The sequence below is a fragment of the Sapajus apella genome, unplaced genomic scaffold (assembly GCF_009761245.1).
Source record: "Sapajus apella isolate SASKATOON/1434 unplaced genomic scaffold, GSC_monkey_1.0 scaffold74, whole genome shotgun sequence".
Taxonomy (NCBI): domain Eukaryota; kingdom Metazoa; phylum Chordata; class Mammalia; order Primates; family Cebidae; genus Sapajus; species Sapajus apella.
Genome location: NW_022437014.1, coordinates 3,143,073 through 3,169,737, shown reverse-complemented (window position 1 = coordinate 3,169,737; position 26,665 = coordinate 3,143,073). Strand labels below are relative to the sequence as shown.

The 26,665-nt window shown below is 41.2% G+C and overlaps 1 protein-coding gene and 1 long non-coding RNA gene across 8 annotated transcripts in view; one reads left to right on the top strand and one right to left on the bottom strand.

Annotated features, from left to right (window-relative positions):
- LOC116532036 overlaps positions 1 to 1,806 on the bottom strand; it is a 10,533-nt gene extending 8,727 nt beyond the window's left edge. Inside the window, exons 1-2 of the long non-coding RNA XR_004260684.1 lie at positions 1,796 to 1,806; positions 972 to 977 (exon numbers count right to left, since the gene is read on the bottom strand). This is a non-coding gene — a long non-coding RNA (uncharacterized LOC116532036). The remainder of the gene's footprint in view (positions 1 to 971; positions 978 to 1,795) is intronic.
- The window catches only part of FERMT2 (fermitin family member 2), a 132,762-nt gene extending 114,283 nt beyond the window's left edge, over positions 1 to 18,479 (top strand). For 2 of the 7 annotated variants that reach the window (XM_032251086.1, XM_032251088.1), the window contains 9 exons: positions 229 to 278; positions 1,532 to 1,656; positions 10,438 to 10,544; positions 10,676 to 10,897; positions 13,664 to 13,687; positions 14,202 to 14,222; positions 14,772 to 14,896; positions 15,758 to 15,899; positions 17,215 to 18,472. In XM_032251086.1, coding sequence (XP_032106977.1) covers positions 229 to 278; positions 1,532 to 1,656; positions 10,438 to 10,544; positions 10,676 to 10,897; positions 13,664 to 13,687; positions 14,202 to 14,222; positions 14,772 to 14,896; positions 15,758 to 15,899; positions 17,215 to 17,388 — 990 coding nt within the window. In that variant the 3' untranslated portion in view covers positions 17,389 to 18,472. Of the gene's footprint in view, positions 1 to 228; positions 279 to 1,531; positions 1,657 to 10,437; positions 10,545 to 10,675; positions 10,898 to 13,663; positions 13,688 to 14,201; positions 14,223 to 14,771; positions 14,897 to 15,757; positions 15,900 to 17,214 lie in introns of all 7 variants that reach the window. The other 5 variants (XM_032251089.1, XM_032251091.1, XM_032251085.1 and 2 more) reach the window with 4 other exon arrangements.
- Positions 18,480 to 26,665: the final 8,186 nt, after the last annotated feature.

The following is a 26,665-nucleotide window of genomic DNA, read 5'->3' as shown; positions in this document are numbered from 1 at the left end:
AAAAAACCCAAAAAAAAAAAAAAAAAAAAAAAAAAAAAAAAAAGAAAAAGAAAATGCCAAGAAGAATACTGTCCACAAGACTATGTAATGTGACTGTGTTGTTTAAATCTTTATAATCTGTGTTTTATGTCATTCTGTTTATTAAGTAACCCAGTTCTCGGTATCAGATGCCAAACATTAGAATTTCAAATTTCAAAAAAATTAAAAAAGGATTTAACTCTCTTTTAGGGTGACATTACTTCCATTCCTGAACTTGCTGACTATATTAAAGTTTTCAAGTAAGTATAAAAAGAGGAGGGATTCCAGATCTTAATGACTGTCAGTTTTATAGTCATAGTCACATTATTGAAACTAACTTTAAGTTTGACTAACAGACGCATCCTTATTAACTGTAAAAGGATTTACCAGTTAGATGAACACCAAATACCGTGAGAGAAAATAACCACTTTTACCAAATTAAAATCACAATGCTCATTTTTTTACCAGATAAACATTTTCCTTTAAAAAAGAAAAACAAAAAAGATTGTGAAACCTAGATTGCATCATAGAGATGCTGAAACACAGCAGTACAGTGGCACAGCCCCGCCCGCTGGGCCTCAGTTGGAAGCAGTACATAGTGAACTGTGTGACTGCCCGCGTTATTTCCCCGTTCAGGGCTTAAGATTCTACTGAACTCTGTTCATGGAACATTTTATGTAAAGTTCTAGTATATCTGATCTAGATTTTTAAACACTCTTTCCAGCTATATTCCACAGAATCAAGAGAGGTTGGCATTAAGGTAGAGAGGAGAAAAAGGAAAGGAGGTGTAATGTACTGTTTTCTACTATATAACATAAACATATAAAACTACTCTAGAATAAACCGTTTACCGTAGTTGAACATAACAACGGTTCAAAATATGGAACATTTCTGAGACAAGGGCATGATTTCAGATGCCACTGCCTTAACCGTTTCTCCTTGTCCTTTGACACAACTTTCTCATTTACCTGCACCTTTCCTTACACACCCTCATGACTGCTGTGTCATCTTCCTTCTGTGTTCACATTGGAGTGGCAAGTTAATGTCACCATTGGAATTTACCCCAGAGAAAGAAGCACTTCCCCTCGGTCCTGCCAGGTCAACTTGCATCTTTATAGAGGCTCCAAGGCAGCTTTGCAGACACCCTATACCTGCAGGTAATTACAGGATCTAGGAATCTTCCAGTTATTGACATTTACTTCAGCTTTCTTTTCCTACTCTTTCCATGTGGCCTGCTAGTTAGTGAGAGAGGAGATGGCTACAGCTGCAGAGTACTGGAAGGCAGGCCCTACTGCCTCTCTTCTGCATGCTCACTGTTTGATCTTCTACAGTAGATTGAGAAGGGAGCTGCACATCCAGTAACAGCTGTTACTAGACTAGTCACACTAGAAGACACTGACCAAGGGGGATCAATTTCAGCACATTTAAAACTTGACCCCAGACTTAATATTGTGAAATTTGCTAATAAAGTTAGTTCAAAGTAATTTTTTTGTTAATTCTATTTGATACATAGGCCAAAAAAGCTGACTCTGAAAGGTTACAAGCAGTATTGGTGCACCTTCAAAGACACATCCATTTCTTGCTATAAGAGCAAAGAAGAATCCAGTGGGACACCAGCTCATCAGATGAACCTCAGGGGTAAGGAGAGTTTGGCACGACTGTTGTTGATGGTGGCATTCCCATTGGCCTAATAGTCAATGAGCCACTTGCTGGGATAAACAAGTTTTTAAAAATCAGTTTCTTTACTCCTTTGGGTACTTTAAAAATGTTTAGAGACATCTGTTTTACATAGTTCTTTTCACAGTTTTGAAGTATTCAATTCCACATAAATATTTTGTTGTAATCTCTGTGCAGACCTGACCTGAAATGTATGATTCAGCTGTTTTTGTGTTGAGAGGGAATCTCGCTGTTGCCCAGGCTGGAATGCAGTGGTGCAATCTCGGCTCACTGTTAACTCCGCCTCCCAGGTTCAAGTGATTCTCATGCCTCAGCCTTCCCAGTAGCTGGGATGACGGGTGTGCACCACCACACCCGGCTAATTTTTGTATTTTTAGTAGAGACAGAGTTTTGTCATGTTGGCCAGACTGGTCTCAAACTCCTGGCCTCAAGTGAACTGCCTACCTCAGCCTCCCAAAGTTCTGGGATTACAGGCGTCAGCCACCATATCCAGCTGGTTCTGCATTTCTGACTTGTCAAGTAAACTTACGTTGTCTTTTGATCTTCAGCACTAAGGATATTTAGATTTTCCTTATTCTGCAGGGGTTGCCTCTTTGTTTTGGATTCTGCCTCATTTTCAACCACGCTGTAGTCATCCCTTGGCTTTGCTGGTTTCTCCCTTCATCTTCAGCATCCTGTCCTTCCTCACCCTCACTGATGACACGCTGGTCCCACTCAGGGTCCTCTCAGCCTCTGAATTTTCCTGACTTGCCAGTGGGGTAGCTGAGACGTTCAGGGTTTGGGCAAGTCCTTCCCCCTCCCCAGCACCTCTTCCTCACACATTTTGTCTTTGCTCTCAGCCTGGCTTCTGAGGTAAACCCCAGAGGCTTCTAGCTGACACCTTGAGTCTCATTGGTTTCCTCTGTGTCCTGTCTTTTCAAATCTAAAGCTGTCTCAGAACTAGGGGCTGGTATTTGGGTTGCTCAGTTCCTTTCCCTCAGGGCACCTGTGGCAGGCTTGCTTCCTACAGCCTGGGCTAAGCCTGGATTTGTTTTGGATTCTCCCCCCCCACCACCACCTTTTTTTTTTTTTTTTTTTTTTTTTCCCCCAGTAAGGTCTGTGAGCTACAGCTTAATTTTCTATTGTGATTTCTTCTGTTGGTTCTTCATACTGCTCCTTCACCTTTTTCATCTGATGTTGCCCTGGCTCAGCTGGTAGGCAAATTTCCTCTCCAGATTAGTCTGTTCTTCTGCAGGTAGATGGCATTGTACTGCTGCCCACTGTGATTTCTCTGCAGAGTGTTAATGAGCCTCTCCCTTGGGTAACAGATTTTAGTAAAATCACCTGGTTCACTTCCAGTTTAGATACCATTTCCTCTAGAAAGCTGTTTCCCCTCAGGACCACTCTCCCATGAGCACACAGCCTTGGCGCCTGGCACACCTGGTGGATGACGCAGTCAATTGCTGGCTCCTCATTGTTCCACAGTCCTCTTACTGTGTCCTCCCTTACAGCAAAGACTAAAAAACTAAAATTCACTTTCTGGACTAATTTCCAATGAGACTTAGATGCCAGTCAGATGCATTGATGGGAGACTTGAATTCGGAATAGAGCTGAGGCTTTAGAGACGCAGAGTATGAAAGGAGGGAGGTATTTCCTGGCCCTGGAGGTAACAGCTGCAACCACAGCCTCCTGGTTTCCCAGCTGCTTGATTATAGCAAAGGTTGTACCACCCTTGGCTAGCCAGTTCTGAGTTATTCCTAGTGGCCCAGCCCATCTCTTCTTTGGGTATGTTTGTACATGTATTTTGTAGGTAAGGCAGTATGCCTTTCTAATTTAAAGTATTCAACAGCACCAAGGAAAAGGGCTGCAGACTGATTTCACAAAAGTGACTCCCAAAACAATTTAACACTTAAAACACAGAGGTACTTTTCCTGATGCGTATTTCTAAATCGTACTTGGTATAGTCATGCATCATTTAACAGTGGGATACATTCTGAGAAATGTATCACAGGCGATTTTGTCATTGTGTGAACATTATGGAGCGTGTGTACTTACACAAACCAAGACGGTACCGCCAACTGCACACTTAGGCTATATGGGATAGCTGATTGCACCTAGGCTGCAAACCTGTACAGCATGTTACCGCACTGAATACTGTAGGCAGCTGTTACACAATGGTATTTGTTATCTAAACATATCTAGAAAAGGTACAATAAAAACATGGTATACTTGGCTGGGTGCAATGGCTCACGCCTCTAATCCCAGCACTTTGGGAAGCCAAGGCAGGTGAATCACCTGAGGTCGGGGGTTCGAGACCAGCCTGGCCAGCATGGAGAAACCCCATTTCTACTAAAAATACAAAATTAGCCAGGAGTGGTGGCACATGCCAGTAATCCCAGCTACTTGGGAGGCTGAAGCAGGAGAATCACTAGAACCTGGGAGGTGGAGGTTGCAGTGAGCTGAGATCGCACCATTGCACTCCAGCCTGGGCAACAAGAGTGAAACTTCGTCTCAAAAAAATACATATATGGTACATTTGTATAGGGCACTTAACCGTGAATGGAGCTTGCAGGACTGGAAGTTGCTCTGGGTGTGAGTGGTAGTGCGTGAATGTGAAGGCCTAGGACATTATTGTACACTACTATAGACTTTGTAAATACTGTACGCTTAGGCTACACTAAATTTTAAAACTTAATTTTCTTTCTTCAAACCTTTGCTTACTATAACTTTGTAAACTTAATATCTTGATTCCTTTCAAATGATACTTAGCTTAAAACATTGTACAGCTATACAAAAATATTTTCTTAATTTATATATTTATCCTATATGCTTTTTTTGTATTTAGATTTATTAACCTTTTATTAGTTTAAATCACAGGCACATACATTAGCCTAGGCCTACATGAGGTCGGGATCATCAGTATCACTGTCTTTCACCTCCACATCCTGTTTAACTGGAAGGTCTTCAGAGGCAGTAACAAGCATGGAGCTGTCATTTCCTCTGGTAACAATGCCTTCTTCTGGAATCCCCCCTGAAGATCTGTTTGAGGCTGTTTTGCAATTAACTTTTTTTATATAAATACAAGTACATTGTAAAATAATGACAAAGAATAGTAAATACATAAACCAGTAACATAGTCGTTTATCAAGTATTATGTACTGTTCGTAATTGTACATGCTACAGCTTTCTACGACTGGCAGCAGAGGAGGTTTGTTTACACAGATGTGAACTATGATATTACGACAGCTACAGTGTCACTAGGCAGTAGGAATTTTTCAACTCCATTATAGTCTTAGGAGGGCACTGCTGCTGTCATGTATGCCGTCTATTGTTGACCGAAATGCTGTTATGCAGTGTGTAACTGTATGCTGTACAAAAGATGTGTTTAGTGTATTTCAACACAGTGTTGAACTCTATACCCTGAGCTCTGCCTAGCAGTCACTTGAACTGTTGCTTTTAAAGTTATACAAATTTTAAAACAGAAAACCTTAGTCCTGGGTAGAGAATTACTGTTCCCACATGTTAGAATTCTGTAATTGACCTGAAACTCTTTGATTAGGGTCACTGCCTTCTCTCGGTCATGAGCATTTCACGTTTGGGTCCCTGTCATTGTTTGTTGCTCTCAGGATCCACTGCAGGCTTCTCTTGCTTCCCTCTTGAGCTACCCAGGACCAGCTTAAATGATTCACTATTGACTTGGAGACTAGATCTGTCTTCTAGACCCTGTTCTCACTGTCCCCATTACATCTTAACCTTCTTCCTGTATAACTAAGAGGTCAAGTCCTGGCATGGAATTAATCCATTTATAAGCTGTTCTCAGTTTTCATCCCACTGCTCCCAAGTCCTCTCCAAGTACTCATCACGCTGATCATCACACGCACCACACGGATACCTTGACCAAGGATAAAATGGCCTGGATTCTGCTTTTCTGCTAACCAAGCCCTATGACTTTCGTTGTTTGATTTTTTGAGACTGTGCTGCACATGTTCGTCTCCAGCTCCTGGGCTCAAGTGATCCTCCCACCTCAGCCTCCCGAGTAGCTGATACTGCAGGTGTATACCACTACACGTGGTTTAGACCTATAATTTTGGAAAGATAGCACATCTGGGCCTTAGTATCTTCTGAGAAATGACAGTGTTGGACTGGATGCCAAGGCTTCATAGAGATCTAAAGTGCAAAGGTTTTAAAAATTCATTTCAGCTAATACTGATTGAACTCCTGTGCCACAAACAGTACTGGGAACTGAAGATAAAAGGAAGAGCCACCTGCAGTCCCAATCCTCAAGACGGTTTCATGCCTGTTGGGGAGATAAAGAATTACAATTTGGGTAATAAATAGTACTTTGGAAAGTAAAGAAAGGAGCAAGGGGTGAGTGTTCTCTATAACTTAATCTTCAGTGAGGATGGAGAGACTTCACAGGGAGTGGAGAGCCAGGCACAGTGGCACATGCCTGTAAACCCAGCTACTCAGGAGGCTGAGGTGGGAGGATCACTTGAGCCCAGGAGTTCAAGACCAACCTGGGCAACATAGCAAGATAGCAAGACCTGTCACAAAAACAAAAAAGCCTAGAGAAACACACCAGCAACTGTAGAGAGTTTTGTGCTGCTGGAATATAGAATTTAAGGGGAAGGATGACACTTAGTAGCTATTTAATCTGATTCCTGCTAACATGAGAGATGTCACAGAAGAAACTGGCAGACATTAGATGATAAAAATGATAAGGAGATTGTTTTTTGAACTGGCAGCAGTGACATGTCACTGAAAGAATATTAACACAAAAATGGCAAGACCCATATTTATACCACTTATGGTGCAGAGCAGTAATTTTGGAGACATGATAGTAATCCAGATGACGGTAATTAACATGGGATGAGAAAACGGGCAGATTGAATAGATACCGAGGAAGTTTGGTCGATAGACTGAGTGATTATTTGGGAGGAGGTTAAAATGGGGTCATTTTTCTGACTTGTGCAATTGCGTGGATAGTATGATATTGAGATAGGAATGTAGAAGAATGAGGTGGGTTTGGGGGGAAAGATTCGTTTAATTTGGGGATATTTTGAATTTTAGGTGTCTGTGGGGTATCTATTTACAGATAACCTGTAGACATTGGATTAGTGGAGAGAGACATTTGCTATAGATAATGATACGGTAGCAGTTAGCATTAATGGTAATACGTGCGGCCATTGGAGTGGTTGTCTCTACTGTGAGAAAACAAGACTAAGAACAAAACCGTGCAGATCACTCATGCTTAAGAGACAGGGCAGGTTAGGAGAAGGAGAGCTCGCAAAGGAAACAAAAAATCGCATAGGAAGACTATGGCAATGAGCTGTGATGAAAGCTAAGATCAAAGTTGTTTTTAAAGGACAGATCGTCAATAGTGTCCAATGCTATAGTAAAGTAAGGTAGTTAAGCCAACATAGTGTCTAGTTAGTGACCTTGATAAGAACAAGTTAAGTAGATTTCAGTGGTTTTATTGAGTATGGAACCAAAGTACAGGTATTGATCGACTTACCACCTATGCAATTTACGACCATTCAACTTGATGACCACAGTCGCTAGCCACGACTGCACCGTGTCTGGCAGCGCAAACGTTGCCCAGCTGGGCGTACGACAGTGCGGACCAGCTTCCGGCAGCACTACCATCTCCGCGTGCACCATTTCAACTGTACATATAGCCTACTCAACTTACGACCAAATCGTGTTACGACCAGTTCGCTGTCCCGACTGTGGTTGTAAGTCGAGCACTAGCTGTACAATCACTGAGAAGTAAGAGACAAAAATGACTGGACACGGTGGCTCACGCCTGCAATCTCAGCATTTTGGGAGGCAGAGGCAGGCAGATTGCTTGAGCCAAGGAGTTTGAGAACAGCCTGGGCAACATGGTGAAACCCTGTCTCTATTTACTTTTTGAGACAGAGTCTTGCCCTGTCACCCGGGCTGGAGTGCAGTGGCACACTCTCGGCTCACTGCGACCTCCGCCTCCTTGGTTTCAAGCGGTTTTCCTGCCTCAGCCTCCCAAGTAGCTGGGATTACATGGTGTGCACCACCATGCCCGGCTAATTTTTGTATTTTTAAGTAGAGACCGGGTTTCACCATGTTGGTCAGGCTGGTCTCGAACCCCTGACCTTGTGATCCGCCTGCCTCGGCCTCCCAAAGCGCTGGGATTACAGGTGTGAGCCACTGTGCCCAGCTCCCTGTCTCTATTTAAAAGAGAAAAGAGAGAGGACAAAGCTTTTTAATGAACCTTATCTATGACAAGGAAGGGGGAAAGAGGTAACAGAAAAGGAAGGCATGTTGTGGTGTAAGTTGGGAGAGACTCAAGGAAATTAAATGCTGACAGAAATGTGGCAGTAGAAAGAAGGAAACCTAGTGTCTGAGACAGGGGATCTAAGTGGTGGAGCAGGGTTCCTGGGATGATAATGAACTCAGCCCACTGGTATAGGAAAGCTGGAGGATGAAGGATACCTCTTACACTGTGTAGAAGCAAGGATAGCTAAGTATATCTTGTAGGGTAGCAGGAAATGGATGGACTTAACTTCTGGGCTTTCATTTTCTTCGAGACATAAGAGGTGGAGTTTTCCCCGGAGAGTAAGTGACATTATAGGATGTCTGAGAAGATTGGAAATAGGCAGCGTTGAAAATGTCTGTATAGCTGGGCGTGGTGGCTCACGCCTGTAACCCCAGCACTTTGGGAGACTGAGGCGGGCGGATTATGAGGTCAGGAGTTCAAGACCATCCTGGCCAACATGGTGAAACCCATCTCTATTAAAAATACAAAAATTAGCTGGTCGTGGCGATGTACGCCTGTAGTCCCAACTATTCAGGAGGCTGTGGCGGAAGAATCACTTGAACCTGGGAGGTAGAGGTTGCAGTGAGCCTAAATCACGCCATTGCACTCCAGCCTGGGCAACAAAGAGCAAAACTCCATCTCAACAACAACGACAAACTTGAATAGAAAATGTCTATGTCAACACAGAAGGAATGCAACCATAAAGCGCCCAGTTGAGGTTGCTGTCCATGAATCTCTAGTGAAACCTTTTTTTCTTGCTCCTTCCCGTTTTGCAGTGCTAAGCAGTCTGTGTAGGCAAGGAAAAGTTAGAGGGATTTATTTAGCTACGGTGCAGATTTTGGCTAGGAGGACGTGTAATGTGAAGACAGTGGGTCTAGGCAGTTGGAGTTGATGTCCAGTGAAGGCTAGGCTGGATTGGGAAGGAGGGAGCTGTTGCTTGCTTCTGTTGCTGTTGGGGAGAAAATGGAGGGGGTGCAGGATAGGGTTCTTAAGAGTTAGGATTAGAAATTGTGATCAGAATTAGCTGCTTCCATTTCACATTTCAGAAGTACACTAATTGGGTAACTGAGGAAGTCCAGTGGTTGCCATGGACATAGGTGGCCGAGGTGGCATGGAATGGGTGTTTGGGCCTCTGAGCCTACACTGGTGGCTGAGTTACCACCCACTTTTTCTCTCCCTGTTTAGTTTTCTTGGTTTTTTAAAAGAGGCCTAATTACTATGCAGTTGTGTACGGTAAATCGTCCTGAATTATTAATCATACTTGTGCAAAAGGCATTGGATTAATACCAGCATACTTTGTGGACTTTCAAACAACTCCGTTTCAACTTTGCAGGTTAAACAGTTTGTCACACACATCCTCTTCATTCTAAAGCCTGTTTAAAAGGAGATAGAAGAAAATTATATGTAGTAAATATTTTAAAAAGAAAACAAGTGGCAGTGGGGAATCCACAAAATTCATGATAGGAGTTGCTTTTGGGGAGAACAAAGAGAGCTTCTCCTCTATCTGAAGGGTTCTTTTAACTTAATACCTAAAATATTTATGCAGAAGGGGGAATATGACAATTTTAACATTTGTTCTGGATATGGAGTGTGTGTGATCATCTTCTTACATTGTGTGCCAAGAGGAATTGAAAAGGCAAGCCCTGGGCCAGGCGCGGTGGCTCACGCCTAAAATCCCAGCAATTTGGGTGGCCAAGGCGGATGGATTACCTGAGGTCAGAAGTTTGAGACCACCCTGACCAACATGGTGAAACCATATCTCTACTAAAAATACAAAAATTAGCTGGGCATGATGGCACATGCCTATAATTCTAGCCACTCTGGAGGCGGAGACAGGAGAATTGCTTGAACCCTGGAAGCGGAGACAGAGCTAGACTTGGTCTCAAAAAAAGAAGCAAAGCAAGCCCTACTAACAGTTTTAAATCTTCCTCATCGAGCCTACTGCGTGATCATGTGACACTGTGCTTATTTCATGTCATTCGCAGGCAACTGGAATAAGCTTTAGGAAGCTCTGACATGTGTATTGTCTTATTTATCCTTAAATCAGCCCTGTGAGGTAGAGTTCAAGGTCAGGCAATGCAGACTTAGAGAAGTTAAATGGCCCATAATATTACTAGTAAAATGACGAAGGTCTGGAGCCCAAGTCAGTCTGACTGCAGAGCTCTTCCCTGTATTGTACTGTTAGTACTTGTTTATGCCAGCCATTATGCCATCATCTAACACCTAGTTTAGTAAATCTGTGCTCCCTTCTGTAAAGCCTCCTACAAAGCAAAATGCTGAACACAATTATTTTCATACCAGCTTCCCAAGTAAATGTGTATGTTACCTTCTGCAGGAGATGCGTTCGTAAAATATTACAGCAAAATCCAGCATGTTGTTAAGATGCCACAAAATGAGGGCTGCTTATATTGACTTGAGATTTCTTAAAAGTAAATTTAGCCATTTTAATAATTAAAAAAATTTCGTTACAGGATGTGAAGTTACCCCAGATGTAAACATTTCAGGCCAAAAATTTAACATTAAACTCCTGATTCCAGTTGCAGAGGGCATGAATGAAATCTGGCTTCGTTGTGACAATGTAAGTTTTCTAGTTAAAAATACACTTCCATTTTTTGGGAGTTTCTAAATGAGTTGTCCAGTCATCCTTGTTTTATACTTGAAATGCCCACCTTGTGCTACATTGCACACATCAGTGTTTCTTTCCTCCAGGAAAAACAGTATGCGCACTGGATGGCGGCCTGCAGATTAGCCTCCAAAGGCAAGACCATGGCGGACAGTTCTTACAACTTAGAAGTTCAGAACATTCTTTCCTTTCTGAAGATGCAGCATTTAAACCCAGATCCTCAGTTAATACCGGAGCAGATCACGACTGATATCAATCCTGAGTGTTTAGTGTCTCCTCGCTACCTAAAAAAGTATAAGAACAAGCAGGTACTTGCTTCATTTTACTTCACCTTCTGTTTTCTGCTGGCTTGTTTTTATAATTTTGTACATAACTTTGTTTTTCCCCTCTTAAATAAAACTTTTTAGTCTGAATTTTGTATCAGGTGGTTAGAATATAAAATACAGATAGAACATCCCTAACCTGAACTTCTGAAATCCTCTATATTCTGAAACTTTTTGAGTGCCAACATGCCTCTCAAAGGAAATGGCTCACTGGCACATTTTGGATTTCAGATGTGGGATCCTTAACTGGTCATTGTAATGCACATATTCCAAAATCCAAAAAAATCTGAAACCCAGAAACAGTTCTGGTCCCAAGAATTTTGGATAATGGATACACAACCTGTGGGAAATAAAGTAACCTTTAGTCAGTTTAAATTGGTCATTTAAAAAAAAATCTTTTATCAGACAACTTGCAGGGTCTCAATGCTTTGCATTTCTTAATTTTATTCCTTATATAATTAAGTGTGAGGCATAAGGTACAGCCAGCATTTCCCAACAAAATCTATAATAACTACTCTTGTTGAAATTGGCTTTTCCAGCTTTAGAAAGAAACTTTAGAAGGGTACATTTTCAGCCATATCTTTTCTTAACATTAATTAGTCAGAACCTAACCAAAATTTTACACATAGTTACACAGTTTGGTAAATTTTCATTGAAATTCACTTGTGTCCACTCTGTTTAGAATTCTTTTCCTTGGAAATTAATACCATAAAAGGGTTGCTACTTAGGAAAATGGTTTTTGGTACAACATAAAAGGTCCTTTACAGGGGAATTTCACTTGGGATAGGCCTAGTATTCTCTGCACCCAGCATCATGCCATAAAAGGAAAAGGCTTCAGTTTGGGAGTGGGGGAACGAAGACCTTTAAAATAAATATTTTGTTTTTATCTAATTTTGCTTTTATCTTTGTTAAGGAATAATTTTAAAACATACTAAAAAGGCTCAATGAAATGCCCAGAATGCTTATTAATTCCTTAACTTTAAATATTTATTATATGGGTCTGACATCATTTAGGTAGAAATATTCAGAAGTTTTTATCACAGAGTATTTAAGTCTCGGAGGTTGTATAAGCCTACAAACTGTTGATCCCGCGGTCATATGATGTGGGAGTAGTAAGGAATGGAGGAAATGCTGCCCCGGGGAACTTTGTGGAATGTAGATTGTAAGTTAAAAAGGGAAAGTAAGCAAGTGCTAATTTCATTTTTCATTCTATTTCATTTTAAAATTATTTATACAGAATCTTCCTTCTAAAAGTGAATTTGCCTTCAAAGGCAATAAATAATTTCAAACCTGACCAGTGTTATTTCACAGTAAGGTATCAAGGAGATCAAAGAGCTCAGAGGAGAGCTGCCACACGTTGTTTTCACTGTCGACTATTTGTTTTCTCAGAAGCCTGTAAAATCATAGTTCTTGACTTGAAACTGTCAACCGAAAATTCTCCTGAGAACAAAGATGAGGACTCATCTTTAACTGACAGGAGGATGGTTTGTGTGTGGCCCGTGGTTAAATATCCTGGCCTTGCCTTTTATGTTGCCATCTCACCAAGTGTACATTTTTAACCCTCCTTTCTCTCACTAGACTTATAGGTTGGTTTTTTAGTATGCATTTTGTTTTTTTTTTGTTTTGTGGAAGCAGGTCTCGCTCTGTCACCCAGGCTGGTATGCAGTGGTACCGTCATAGCTCAAGCTCACTGCAGCCTCCATCGCCCAGGCTCAAGCAGTCCTCCCACCTCAACCTCCCTAGTAGCTAGAACCGCAGGCATGCACTGCTACTCCAGGCTAATTTTTGTGTTTTTTGTTGTAGAAGCAGTGTCTCGCATAGCTCAGGCTGGTCTCAAAATCCTGAGCTCAAGTGATCCACCCACCTTGGCCTCCTAAAGTGCTGGGATTACAGGCATGAGCCACCACACTTTGCTGCCATAGACTTACAAATTGTTGGCCAGGCACAGTGGCTCATGCCTGTAATCCCAGCACTTTGAGAAGCCAAGGCAGGCGGATAACTTGAGTTCAGGAGTTCGAGACCAGCCTGGCCAACATTGCAAAACCCCATCTCTACTAAAAATACAAAAATTAGCCAGGCATGGTGGTGAATGCCTGTAATTCCAGCTACTTGGGAGGCTGAGGCAGGAGAATCACCTATACCCGGGAGGTGGAGGTGGCAGTGAGCCAAGATCGCGCTACTGCACTCCAGCCTGGGTGACAAGAGTGAAAAACTCTGTCTCAAAAAAAAAAAAAAAAAAAAAAAAAAAAAAAAAAAATTCGCAGTCACTTTCTCACTAATTTTTTTAAAAAAATTGTTTCCATAAGGCAGTGACCATGATGTTACTGCCCTGGCACCTAGGAAGTAGTGATACTCAGAAGCTTAGTTGCTGCTGTGAGTCAGCACCACACTAGTCACACTGGACATAGTGCTCAGTAATTATTAAACTATATCCAGTTGCATTCTGGAGTCTGTGGGAAGATGTGCCGGCCACAAGGATATTCTTCCCTACTAGGGCATAAACTTGTAGGTTTCTTTTGGGTCTATGAAAATAACTTGTTATATTTAACCTACTTTAATTCCCTACAGTTACACATATATTAACTAAACATGCTATGAGTATTTTTAAATAATACGACTCTCAAACTAGATTTTTAAATTTTGAAGAATTATTCTATGTGTTGATTTATGTTCATCTGAATGGAAATGACTAATACCATAAAGCCGAAATTCCTCATGTAGTATACGGCATCTCTTTATTTTCCCTTCCAGGAAAAAGGATGCAAAAAACACATGGTAACTGAGGGGTTTGCTTTTCTTGTGTAAAAAAAAGAAACAGATGGGCACTGCACTTACTTCTGAAAAGCAGTGCATGGATCATATTATCTGACTAAATCTGAGGAGACTTTAAAGGCTTTTGGATACTTTTATTTTGCTACTAAAATAATTGGCTTTACCCTAACCAGTGAGAACTGGGTACACAATGTAGGGGAAAGAAATCTTTGCTCTTTTTGTTTTCGCCCTACAAATTTCTACCCTTAGGTTCTTTAGTAACATTTAACATTCTAAAATAATGTGGAGTGTTTCTCAGTGTTCTAAATGGAAAGTAATTGCTGCTTCCTCATTTTCATTTTCATTCTTGCATTTACTTTGCTTGGTTTCCACCTAAAGTAGTTTTTTGCATGACTTTTGGCTGGAATTTTGGTTTGCAGGTTGCCGCAACTTTTTCTTTGCTTCATTGCCGTTTTTTCTGATTGCCTTTTTTTTCTCTTTCTGCTTCTTTTTTCTTTCCTCGCATTGCCATCTACAGCCAGGCTATATAAGAGATTTGGTAAGTTCTCCATATTTACCAAAAAAAGAAAAAGAATAAATCAAAATTCATAGTCAAAACCTTCCCTCATAGAATTTACCCCAGTAGTGAAGTTTAAATTTAAAATAAAAATTATTACAGTGATTGCAAGTACCTTTAAGCTGCTAACAAATATTCCTGCTAAAAACTGGTATTCCAGGTATTCGTTCTGATGATAGATGTAGTGCTAAATTTAATTAAAACTCATGTGTATGTGGATTAGGATGTGCTGTTCTATAATAGTACCATATGTGTTTGCACTTGGAATATGTCTCAAGTGTGGCAATTGTGTACTCCTAATAGTACTTTTTGTTTCTTGATATATGAAAACTAAAATTAAGACGACTTATTTAGAAAAATCATTATTTTACATATTATTACAATTTCCTAATATAGCTTCAGATATTTTCTGATTTCAACCCTTGCAATATGATTTTGGGATGCAGGCTGCGTAATTCAGTCTTTTGATCTTTTGTCGTGATTATTCCATGAGAAAATGCAATGGTAAAGGTGATGTTTAATCATGTTTAGATAACAGCGAGAATCTTGGAGGCCCATCAGAATGTAGCTCAAATGAGTCTAATTGAGGCCAAGATGAGGTTTATTCAAGCTTGGCAGTCATTACCTGAATTTGGCATCACACACTTCATTGCAAGGTCAGTGGCTCTAAGCATCTGTGTGTAAACTTAGTCTGCATTTTTGCTTAATCTATGTCATGTAATTAGAAATTAAACATTTAGAGCATACCTATATAAATGCATGAACTCATATTACAGTAGAATTCAAAGACTGTTAGAATGTATTTTGTAAGCTTGTAATCTCTACATTAAAAATTCAAGATAATGTGTTTGTTTTGCTACTAAGAGAATAGCACTCTCGCCAGGTGCCATGGCTCACGCCTGTAATCCCAGCACTTGAGGAGGCAGGTGGATCACAAGGTCAGGAGTTCAAGACCAGCCTGGCCAACATAGTGAAACCCCATATCTACTAAAAATACAAAATTTAACCAGGTGTGCTGGCGGGTGCCTGTAATCCCAGCTACTTGGGAGGCTGAGGCAGAGAATTGCTTGAACCCAGGAGGTGGAGGCTGCAGGTGGCCAAGATGACACTACTGCACTCCAGCTTGGGCAACAGAGCAAGACTCCATCTCTAAGAAAAAAAAAAAAAAAAAGAATAGCACTCATCTAAGGTTAGGGAGCACTTAAAGAAAAGCAGTCCAACATGTTCCCCACAACTTTTTTTTTTTTTGGAGACACAGTCTCGCTCTGTTGCCAGGCGGGAGTGCAGTGGCACAATCTCAGCTCACTGCAACCTCTGCCTCCCTGGTTCAAGGGATTATTCCACCTCAGCCTCTCGAGTAGCTGGGATTACAGGCACGCACCACCACACCCGCCTAATAGCTTTTGACCTTGTGATTCACGTGCCTCGGCCTCCCAGAGTGCTCGGATTACAGGCGTGAGCCATAGTGCCCGGCCCCTACAACATGTTTTTAAGTGTTCTTTTCTTAAATGTTTTAGGTTCCAAGGGGGTAAAAAAGAAGAACTGATTGGAATTGCATATAACAGACTGATTAGGATGGATGCCAGTACTGGAGATGCAATTAAAACATGGCGTTTTAGCAACATGAAACAGTGGAATGTAAACTGGGAAATCAAAATGGTAAACTAGTACCAATGTTACTTGAATATAGTCCTTCTGATAAACATTAGTAAATTAAGAAAAAGTCCTATAAATTCTGATGTTTGTACCACTACCTCCTAAAGTTCATTTCTCACTTAAATTTGCCTATTTCATAATTAGCCCAGTTACTAAAATTCTTTTTTTTTTTTTTTTTTTTTCTGGGGAGACAGAGTTTTGCTGTTGTTACCCAGGCTGGAGTGCAATGGCGCGATCTCGGCTCACCGCAACCTCCGCCTCCTGGGTTCAGGCAATTCTCCTGCCCCAGCCTCCTGAGTAGCTGGGATTACAGGCACGCACCACCACGCCCAGCTAATTTTTTTTGTATTTTTAGTAGAGACGGGGTTTCACCGTGTTGACCAGGATGGTCTCGATCTCTTGACCTTGTGATCCACCCGCCTCGGCCTCCCAAAGTGCTGGGATTACAGGCGTGAGCCACCGCGCCCGGCCAAAATTCTAAGTACATAATAATTTGCTTAGCATGTTACCTTTTTTGTCTTTCTATAATGGATAAAGCCCCTCTACTCCGAAAGAGCAGCCACTATTTGTTGAATGCCTACCCTGTGTCAGACATGATACTAGAGGCTCACATTAGTAGCCTGTCTCTAAACCTCATCACAGCCCTTTTAAGGTAGTTGGATTACCGTACATTACAAATGAAGACACTGCAGTTTACAGGCCAGAGGGCCATCATTGTCTATGATGACACACAAAGTAACAGTTCAGACTCAGATGCTTTAGGCTTAAAAACTGGGCACATTTACCACTGTACATCATGTTGCCCCAGTCTTGGGGCATTCATTTAAAATGAACTACTGTATCTTTTACGAATGAGTCATTTGGCTTAGGATCATATTGGATTTATTTTATCACTTTTTGTCACTTCAAAGAATCTTATCTTTCTGAAATATTCAAACATGATACCTAAAGCTTAAATATCTGAAGCAAATATTACAACACAGGAAGTAGGTTTTCCTCCAGGACTTGAAGAGAGGCATTCTCATTAATTGAATCGCCAGAGACCATTTGAGAACTGACTGACCTAAAACCTTTGCATTCCTAGTCTTCCTTTTCAGAGCATGAAAACTTTAAAAAGGGTAGGGGAAGGGCAATAAACTTAGCTGCTTCTTTGGGAGTTAATGCATTACTAGTTTAGGTTTTAACCAGGCTAATTATTTGAGGATCAACAAGCGTTTTGTGGTAGGACAGACTTTAAGTACCACTTTAAGCTCCACTTTGTGTGGAGCCAGCCACCTGGCTTTTTGGACAACACTGATGGTTCTTGTCTTTGTTCTAGGTCACCGTAGAGTTTGCAGATGAAGTACGATTGTCCTTCATTTGTACTGAAGTAGATTGCAAAGTGGTTCATGAATTCATTGGTGGCTACATATTTCTCTCAACACGTGCAAAAGACCAAAATGAGAGTTTAGATGAAGAGATGTTCTACAAACTTACCAGTGGTTGGGTGTGAATAGAAATACTGTGTAATGAAACTCCACGGCCATAACAATATTTAACTTTAAAAGCTGTTCGTTATATGCTGCTTAATTAAAGTAAGCTTGAAATGTATTATTTTATCATGAAAACTTCTTTGCCTTACCAGACCAGTTAATATGTGCACTAAACAAGCACGAACATTAATCTATCATGATATAATAAACTTGAATTTGGCACACATTCCTTAAGCCAAGAATTGAAAACTGAAAAATAGCGGACAAATCAAGAACAAACCATCACTGATGTAAGCTAGCCAAACTATAAGAAACAAGCCATCTACTATTTTCAAGCTATCCAGGGCTTAACCTATATGAAGTCTATTTATCATGTCTAATGCATGTGTTTTAGTGTATGTTTAATTTGATACCATGTTTTAAAATATCCTTCTGGTAGCCATTTATTTCCTCCTCCTACCCCCAAATAGATCAGGCATGCAGGAGGCCTGATATTTAATAATGTCATTGCGTTTGACCTTGAAGGAAAATGCTATTAGTCTGTTGTGCTTGATTTGTTTTTGTCCTTGAATAAGCATGTTATGTATATTGTCTTGTGTTTTTATTTTTACACTATATCGTATTACACTTTTAGTATTCACCAGCATACTCACTGTCTGCCTAAAATATGCAACTCTTTGCATTACAGTATGAAGTAAAGTTCTATGAAGTATGCATTTTGTGTAACTAATGTACAAACACAAATTTTATAAAATTGTACAGTTTTTTTAAAAACTCACAACTAGCAAATGGCTTACATGTAGCATCTCTGCATTAATTAAATGCCTTTAAGAGATATAATTAATATGCAGTTTTAATATCTACTAAATTAAGAATGACTTCATTTTGATCATGATTTGCCATAATGTCCTTAACTCTAATGCCTGGACTGGCCATGTTCTAGTCTGTTGCGCTGTTACAATCTGTATTGGTGCTAGTCAGAAATTCCTAGCTCACATAGCCCAAAAGGGTGCCAGGGAGGGGTGGATTACCAGTATTGTCCAATAATCCATGGTTCAAAGACTGTATAAATGCATTTTATTTTAAATAAAAGCAAAACTTTTATTTAATATTTCTTCTGTACTTATTTTTAATGTTTACAAAGCATTAATTTTATAGAAATGAACTTCTGCCTTTTGGAAATGCTTTTCCTACATGTTATTTTCTGAAAACAACTGGCTAGTTATTCCAGTGTCGCCAGATAGAGGTACTTTATCTCAAAGCTAGATAGTCTTTCACCTCCATTGAAAAGCCCTCATTTTTCTTAATACTTAAAAATGAATGTGTAGTATCTAAATGGTAGAAATGTACTTACAAAAGTTGGCTGTGGGGCCGGGCGCGGTGGCTCACGCCTGTAATCCCAGCACTTTGGGAGGCTGAGGCGGGCGGATCACGAGGTCAAGAGATCAAGACCATCCTGGTCAACGTGGTGAAACCCCGTCTCTACTAAAAATACAAAAAATTAGCTGGGCATGGTGGTGCGTGCCTGTAATCCCAGGTACTCAGGAGGCTGAGGCAGGAGAATTGCCTGAACCCGGGAGGCGGAGGTTGTGGTGAGCCGAGATCGCGCCATTGCACTCCAGCCTGGGTAACAAGAGTGAAACTCCGTCTCAAAAAAAAAAAAAAAAAGTTGGCTGTGGCAGAGTTTGTTTTAAATAACAAAATCATTCTTGGTTTACCAAAAAAAAATACATTGACGAATTGACTCCCAGTCACTACTGTCCTCCCTCATTCAAGACTCAGATTTTTAGCCCTTTACCCTTTGCATGTCATTAGACCAATTCCTGATTTTCCTCACACAGCCTTGCATCTTTACTCGTCACTGCTGCCGCCATCACCCAGATTCAGCTTTTGTCCTGTGCCTGCTGTAGTATGGCACCGTCTTAGACACGGCTGTGATCACCTTCTCCATGACTTTTCCCTGGACTCTAAAGCTGTAACAGGCCTTGCTCCAAAATCTAAGCGCTCCTTTCCACTAAACATTGTAAAATACACTCCCTTTCCTCGTCTTTAGTGACTATGCCAGTCACCAACTTGCAACTTGCACACTTATTAAAGTCCCAGAACATTTAATTGAAACTACACCTGTTCAAGTCATTTCTAGTCCCATGGCCTCCACACAGGTGAGAATAGCCTCCATGCTGATTGCCCCACCTCTGGTTTGCCCCACTGCCCTCCCAGTGATTTTGAGATTAATCCAGCCCCAACATGGCGCTGACTGCATTTCAGCTCCAACTCCTTACTGCCTACAGCATAAAAGACAAAGTAAAGTGCTCAGAGGTCTTGTATGGTCTCCCAGCCCACATTTTCTTCCTCATCTCCCAACGATCTGCGTTCCAGTCCAGCTGGGCGGCTCACATTCTCTACTTTGCACTCATCCATCTCCCTGTTATTCCCCAAGTCTGGGATGTCTTTAGTCTTGTACCTTCTTCCAGTTTGTACCTGGCCACACCTCATCTGTCTAGCATTTTAGAAAAAGCTCGAGTGGGCTGGGCATGGTGACTTAAACGCCTGTAATCCCAGCACTTTGGTTGGCCAGGGCGGGTGGATCACAAGGTCAGGAGTTCAAGACCAGCCTGGTGAACATGGTGAAACCCCCATCTCTACTAAAGATACAAAAAATTAGCCCGGTGTGGCGGCACATGCCTGTAATCCCAGCTACTCAGGAGGCTGAGACAGGAGAAGCACTTGAACCCCGGAAGCAGAGGTTGCAGTGAGATGAGATCGTGGCATTGCACTCCAGCCTGGTGACAGGGCAAGACACTGTCTCAAAAAAAGGGCATGGTAGTGTATGCCTGTACCCAGCTACTTGGGAGGCTGAGGCAGGAGAATTGCTTGAACCCAGGAGGTGGAGGTTGCAGTGAGCCAAGATCATGCCCCTGCACTCCAGCCAGGGCAACAGAGCAAGACTCTGTTTAAAAAAAAAAAAAAAAAAAAAAAAAAAAAAGCTCAAGTGATCTTTCTTCCATAAACACTTTCAAGTTTCCTTGCAGTCAAAAACTCCCTCCTCTGAACTGCCATTTACTTTTGTCCTTCTTGGAACTAAAGAGTAATCATCCTGTTGCCCCTAACAAATTATTACATCCTTGAGGACTGGATCTCAGTGCTATGGTTTCTACTTAGGATCAGTTACACATGGGTTTATTGAATATAATGATGATGGTTATTTCGGAAATAACCAAAGGAATTATTATTAGAACTCAGAATTTTTGTAGCCTCAGTATAGTCTAATACAGAGCAAACTAACTCTTTTCCGGACACCAACTATGCAATAGGAAGCATGCTGAGTGCTCATATTCTCTCAAGGATTCATACAATCCAGCCTCCTCATTTTATAGATGAGGCTCAGGGAGGCCAGTTGACCTGTTTAAAGTCACACAGCTATGATTGCTGCCAAGGCCAATCATCTCCCTATCTAGTAGTAGTAAAGCAAACGCTTCATGAATTCTTAGAACTCTACTGGTAGTGACTTCTCTAGAGAGAGAACATAGGTCTGTGAGAAGAATGCCAGCTGAGACTTCCAGAAACCTCGGTTTAAAGTTCTGTGTGACCCAAGCTCGTGTGGACACGAAAGCACTGATGACAGGACCCCAACCTAGCTCCCTTCCAACTCTCCCTTAAATCAAGTTAGAAACCTGCTGGAAGCCCCTGATAAAGTTAATCAGTAAACTCAGTACAAATGATTTTTTACACACCTTGAACTTTCAAAGTCAGGGATAGAGACATTAACTTTATCAAGGAAAAAGCCACTTGCCATTCTTGACCCTCTTACAGAGGCCAAAAAGCAAGTATGTCACAGACTATACTGTTTTCATTCTGTATACTGTATTTTTACTGTTTTTAATGTGGAATCTTATTAAGATGCTTTTAGCCGAGCGCGGTGGCTCAAGCCTGTAATCCCAGCACTTTGGGAGGCCGAGGCGGGTGGATCACGAGGTCAAGAGATCGAGACCATCCTGGTCAACATGGTGAAACCCCGTCTCTACTAAAAATACAAAAAATTAGCTGGGCATGGTGGCGCGTGCCTGTAATCCCAGCTCCTCAGGAGGCTGAGGCAGGAGAATTGCCTGAACCCAGGAGGCGGAGGTTGCGGTGAGCCGAGATTGCGCCATTGCATTCCAGCCTGGGTAACATGAGTGAAACTCCGTCTCAAAAAAAAAAGAAGATGTAAAAAATAAATAAAAATAAAAAAATTTTCTTTAAATTTAAAAAAAAAGATGCTTTTAATGATCAGTGATGTGGTAAGATAATTTCTATTCCTTATAACTAAGTTTTTGTTTTGGGTTTGTTTTTGTGAGAGTGTTGCTCTGTTGCCCAGGCTGGAGTACAATGATGCAATCTTAGCTCACTGCAACCTCCGCCTTCTGGGTTCAAGTCATTCTCCTGCCTCAGCCTCCCAAGTAGCTGGGATTACAGGTATGTGCCACGACACCTGGCTAATTTTTATTATTTTTAGTAGCGACAGGGTTTTGCCTTGTTGGCCAGGCTGGTCTTGAATTCCTGACCTCAGGTGATCCTCTTGCTTTGGCCTCCCAATATGCTGGGATTACAGGTGTGAGCCATTGTGAACAGCCACCCTTATAACTAAGTTTGATAAAGGATACCACTGCTTTACACTCATCACTTAAAACATGGTAACATCTTCACTCATCACTTCAATCATTCAAAAGTCTGAGCACAGGGCATTCTGAAATCCATCCCTTTGTGACATACTATATCACTGACACTGAATGGATAACCCTGCACAGCTCCATCTTATCTCTACTTAATTCTAAAAAGACACTGAGTCAAAAATCCATCACTCACAAAATGTTTTTGTAGCAATTGCATCATCACCTCTTTTCGCCCTACAAATTGCAGAAGAAAGGCAAGGATAAATTCACTTGCCCCATCGGTGTAGACCTAATGATCGTGGCACAGTAAGTTGATCCAACACTTAACTCTGCTGATAAATTTCCAGTCATCTCTACAAAGTAAGATCCAGGAAGAAGTTGTTTACCAGAGAGCTCTGTTCTCTTCAACAAATTAACTGTGTCTTTATCTGTTTGAACTGTTTTGGTCTGGCAGCTCAAGAATGGGGGAGATGGCAGAGATAAGTAACAGGAAATGGGAAATTTGCAATCTGGGTAAGGGGAGTAAAATTCTCAGAGTGGACTGCAGACCTACCCAGAACAGGAAGCAATAGCTAAAAAGCCTTATCTGGTGACCTTGTTTACCTCTGTGTTGATTCCTCTCATTTTCTCTGCTTTATTTAATAAACAGTACAGTTTCCCAGGCAGAATGTGTACATTAAGATTCCCTAAATAAACAGTGATCAGCATACACACACACACTCAGCTGAGTTTCCCTTTTGAGATTTGTTCGTGAGCCTGCATCTTACTAAAAATTACAAGCACTTAAAATAATTCGAGATCATTATTTCATGAGATGTAATTATAGTCTCATGTGGCTTCACTGGCCAGGCATTATCTGTTTTACTGCTCAGGGAAGTGGTCCAAGTTCAAGGCTAATTAAATTTGTGATTAAAAACAGCACAACCAAACAGGTTTAAAACCATATCTGTATTAATACAGTTTGCAGATACTGCATGATAAAGAGGAGGTATGAGCATAAAATTCTCATCTCAGATCTAAATTTTATGACCTTTATGACCAAGTAAGATTCAACTGAACACATTTACTGTCAAGTTTACTGATCAGCATACTTAAACAACTTTGTTTATGTCTTCCTGGCCTAATTATAAATTCAATTAGCCTTAGAAGGAACATTTGGAAAACAGAAGAACAAGGGGCCAGAATAGCCAAAACATTCCTAAACAACAGGTGAGGGGACTAACCTTACCAGATAACGGGTAGCATGCTCAAAGTGTAGCATTGGCACAGAGATCGATACAACCACCAAAGAGTCCAAACAGACTCCAGAATACACATGCACACATACAGATGCTCATTTCCTGAGAGGTGGCCATGCAGATCGGGACAAAAAAGGGTTTTCCAATGAATGGTGCTGGTGCTTATCTTTATGAAACAAGAATTTGGACCGTAACCTTATACACGTATGTAGAAGTCCAAATCAATTGCAAATGGATCAGAGTCTTGGATGTGAATGGCAAAACCACAAAACTTTTAAAAGATGGCAGAGCATTTACATGACACTGGGGAAAGATATTTTGTGTTGAGGCCCAAATAATACAAACTGATTACGTTAATGAGAACCATGAAGCTGCTGTAGAGAGTAAAAGGCAAATCAGACTGAGAGGATATTTGCAACTCATAATTGACAAAGGATTAGTATCCAGAAAATGAACCCACACACACATCAGTCAAAGGAGAAATGGACAAAGCACTAGGTATTTCACAAAAGAGGAAACCTGAAATGGCCAATAAATCTATGAAAAACCATTCAACTTCACTAGTATTCTGGAAAATGGGAGAAATAAATTTCAGAAACAAAGTACAGTTTCAGATCTACCCTTCTCAGTAAAATATTTTAAATCTGACACTATCAAGCATGGAGTCACTGGAATACATATTGTTGGTGGAAGTATGAATTGGAACACAGCACTTCAGAAACACTTCGACATCATCTGGTAAAATTATCGATTTATTCTACCCCATGAAATTCTACTGTGAGGTGTGCACACACCCTGAGAAGGTCCTGCCTATGCACACCAGGAGACAAGCACAAGAATATGCAAAGCGCACAACTTATAACGGGAAGAAAGTAGAGCGATCAAATGCCTCAACAATAGACCAAACTATAATCCAAACCTAAGATGAAATCAAAACAGCAATGAATACAATGCCAATACACAAAACAACACGGATGAATCTCAATCTGATGCTGAACCAAAACATCTAGATGCAGAAAATCCATCTAGTATGATTAAATTTTTTTAATGGGCAAGATTTTTAGTTTTTTTTTAAAAGCAAACAATTTTCTGTTGTAAAATAATAGCTGTATTTTTAAAAGACCCTTGGTGGTTCTGAAACCCAGTGTGAGAAAGAGTGACACTAAAAGCCACTGCAGCCTAATAGATGTGAGTCTCGCTCTTGACAGTTGCCACTCTGCTCTGTTGATGTGCTTTCCTGAGCCTGGACCAGATCAGTACATGGCTCTGGCTTCTGCTGCTAAGTGAATCGCTAACTGGCTGTTTGGCTGCAGTGGTTTAAGAATGGAGCTAATGAGCCCAGGGTCAGGGGTTCAGTCTCCTTGTGGTCTAGTTGGCTTTGTTCTCGGTTTCTTACTCACAGGTATACCACTATCCTGTAAATCCCACACAAGGGAATAGACAAGAACAGGTCTATCAGCTCTATTAGAAATCACCTCTAGGCCAGGCACGGTAGCTCATGCCTGTAATCCCAGCACTTCGGGAGGCCGAGGCAGGTGGATCACCTGAGGTTGGGATTTGGAGACCAGCCTAGCCAACATGGAGAAACCCCATCTCTACTAAAAATACAAAAAATTAGCTGGGCATGGTGGCACATGCCAGTAATCCCAGCTACTCTGGAGGCTGACGCAGGAGAATCGCTTGAACCGGGAGGCAGAGGGTGCGGTGAGCCAAGATCCTGCCATTGCACCCCAGCCTGGGCAACAAGAACAAAACTCCTTCGCAGAAAAAAAAAAAAAAACAACTCGTAGTTCAAAGATCTGCTCAGTATACAAATCACACCAGTGTGACTCATTGTGTGAAAAGGTCAACACAAATGTTACTAAATGGCCCAAGTCATGGCTGCAGAGTCAAGGAGCTTACCCGACACCTTCTCTTGCAGCCTGGATGTCAAAGGCTCCTGTACTCTAGACCCAGGCCTTCCATAAATGCTAACTTTATCAAATAGGAATTCTAAAAATGATACTGACTCTCAAAAAATTATCCTACACTTCCATGAGTTGAAAGTGTTTTATAAATGAACATGAAGACAACAGTACAGGAAAGGTAGATAAACACTATTGCTATAAAGCAAAGCAAGCTTGAAAACACCTGGAATCTGTTTTGCTTTTAAAATGTACCCAGTGTGGCCTTATGCCTGTAATCCCAGGAATTTAGGAGGCCAAGGCAGGCAGATCACGAAGTCAAGAGTTCAAGACCAACCTGGCCAACATAATGAAATCCCATATCTACTAAAAATACGACAACAACAAAAAAATTAGCTGGATGTGGTGGCGGGAGCCTGTAATCTCAGCTACTTGGGAGGCTGAGGCAGGAGAATCGCTTGAACCTGGGAGGCGGAGGTTGTAGTGAGCCGAGATCGTGCCACTGCACTCCAGCCCAAGCAAGAGTAAAACTGTCTCAAAAAAAAAAAAAAAAAAAAAAAGGCCCCTGGTCATATAAGAGAGTACCAACAGCAACATTAATTACAGGTATGTCAAACCACTAGGAGGCTTAAAGCTATACCCATGTATTCAGTAACACTAGCTCAGGGCAGCTTCAGTGAAAATGGATAAGGCAGAGTATCATAGACTAAGGGAGACACACCTAAGCTGTCTCTACAAGGGTTTATTTTGAATGAAAAGCCGTAATTTTTACCAGCAGTGGCAATACCAGTTGATCTGTACCAAAAACAGGGAAAGGAAGCCCTGACTCTTTAAAAATAGCCTCAACAGGGAAGAAACTTGTTTGCCAAGAGCAATGAATAGGTAGCTAATAGGAGGCTACCATTGAGGCGCTCCTTGTCACTCAGATTTGACTTTTTTTTCTAAACCTCATACCCAAGGAATAACTTTGTATAATCGGCCTAAATGTCTTTGTGGAAGATTTATAATGCTTTAGATTCAGGTGTTCTTAAAAGAGCCCAATTGTCTCGTCCTGTGTGTCACGTTTCTTTCTGATTGGGCTTTAGTCTCTAGCTCCAAGTACTTCCGTGCTCCAAGTACTAGCCATCTGGCAGTACTTTAGAAATTTCCTTTTACTTTCTCATAGATTCTGTTGAAAGCAACCACATAATGAAGAGTAAACGCCTTCTGCTTATTCTTAGCAGGAAGCCAGAACTAAGTTGCTTGCAATGCCCCATCCAGACCTTGCAGTGCTATAGATGGAGCTTACACTGTGACCTTGACCTCTTTCGCTTGCCCAGAATTCCTCCTGTGAAGATCTTTAAAGAGAGAACTGGGCAGATGTTTTCTTTCATCTTCACTGGTTAAGACAAATCCATGGAATGTAGAACTTCTAGAGGGTTTTTGCTTTTTAGGCAAACAGCATGAATTAACAATGTCTCCTCTACTCCCAAGAACTGTTTGAGATCAAATTATGTTGATCCT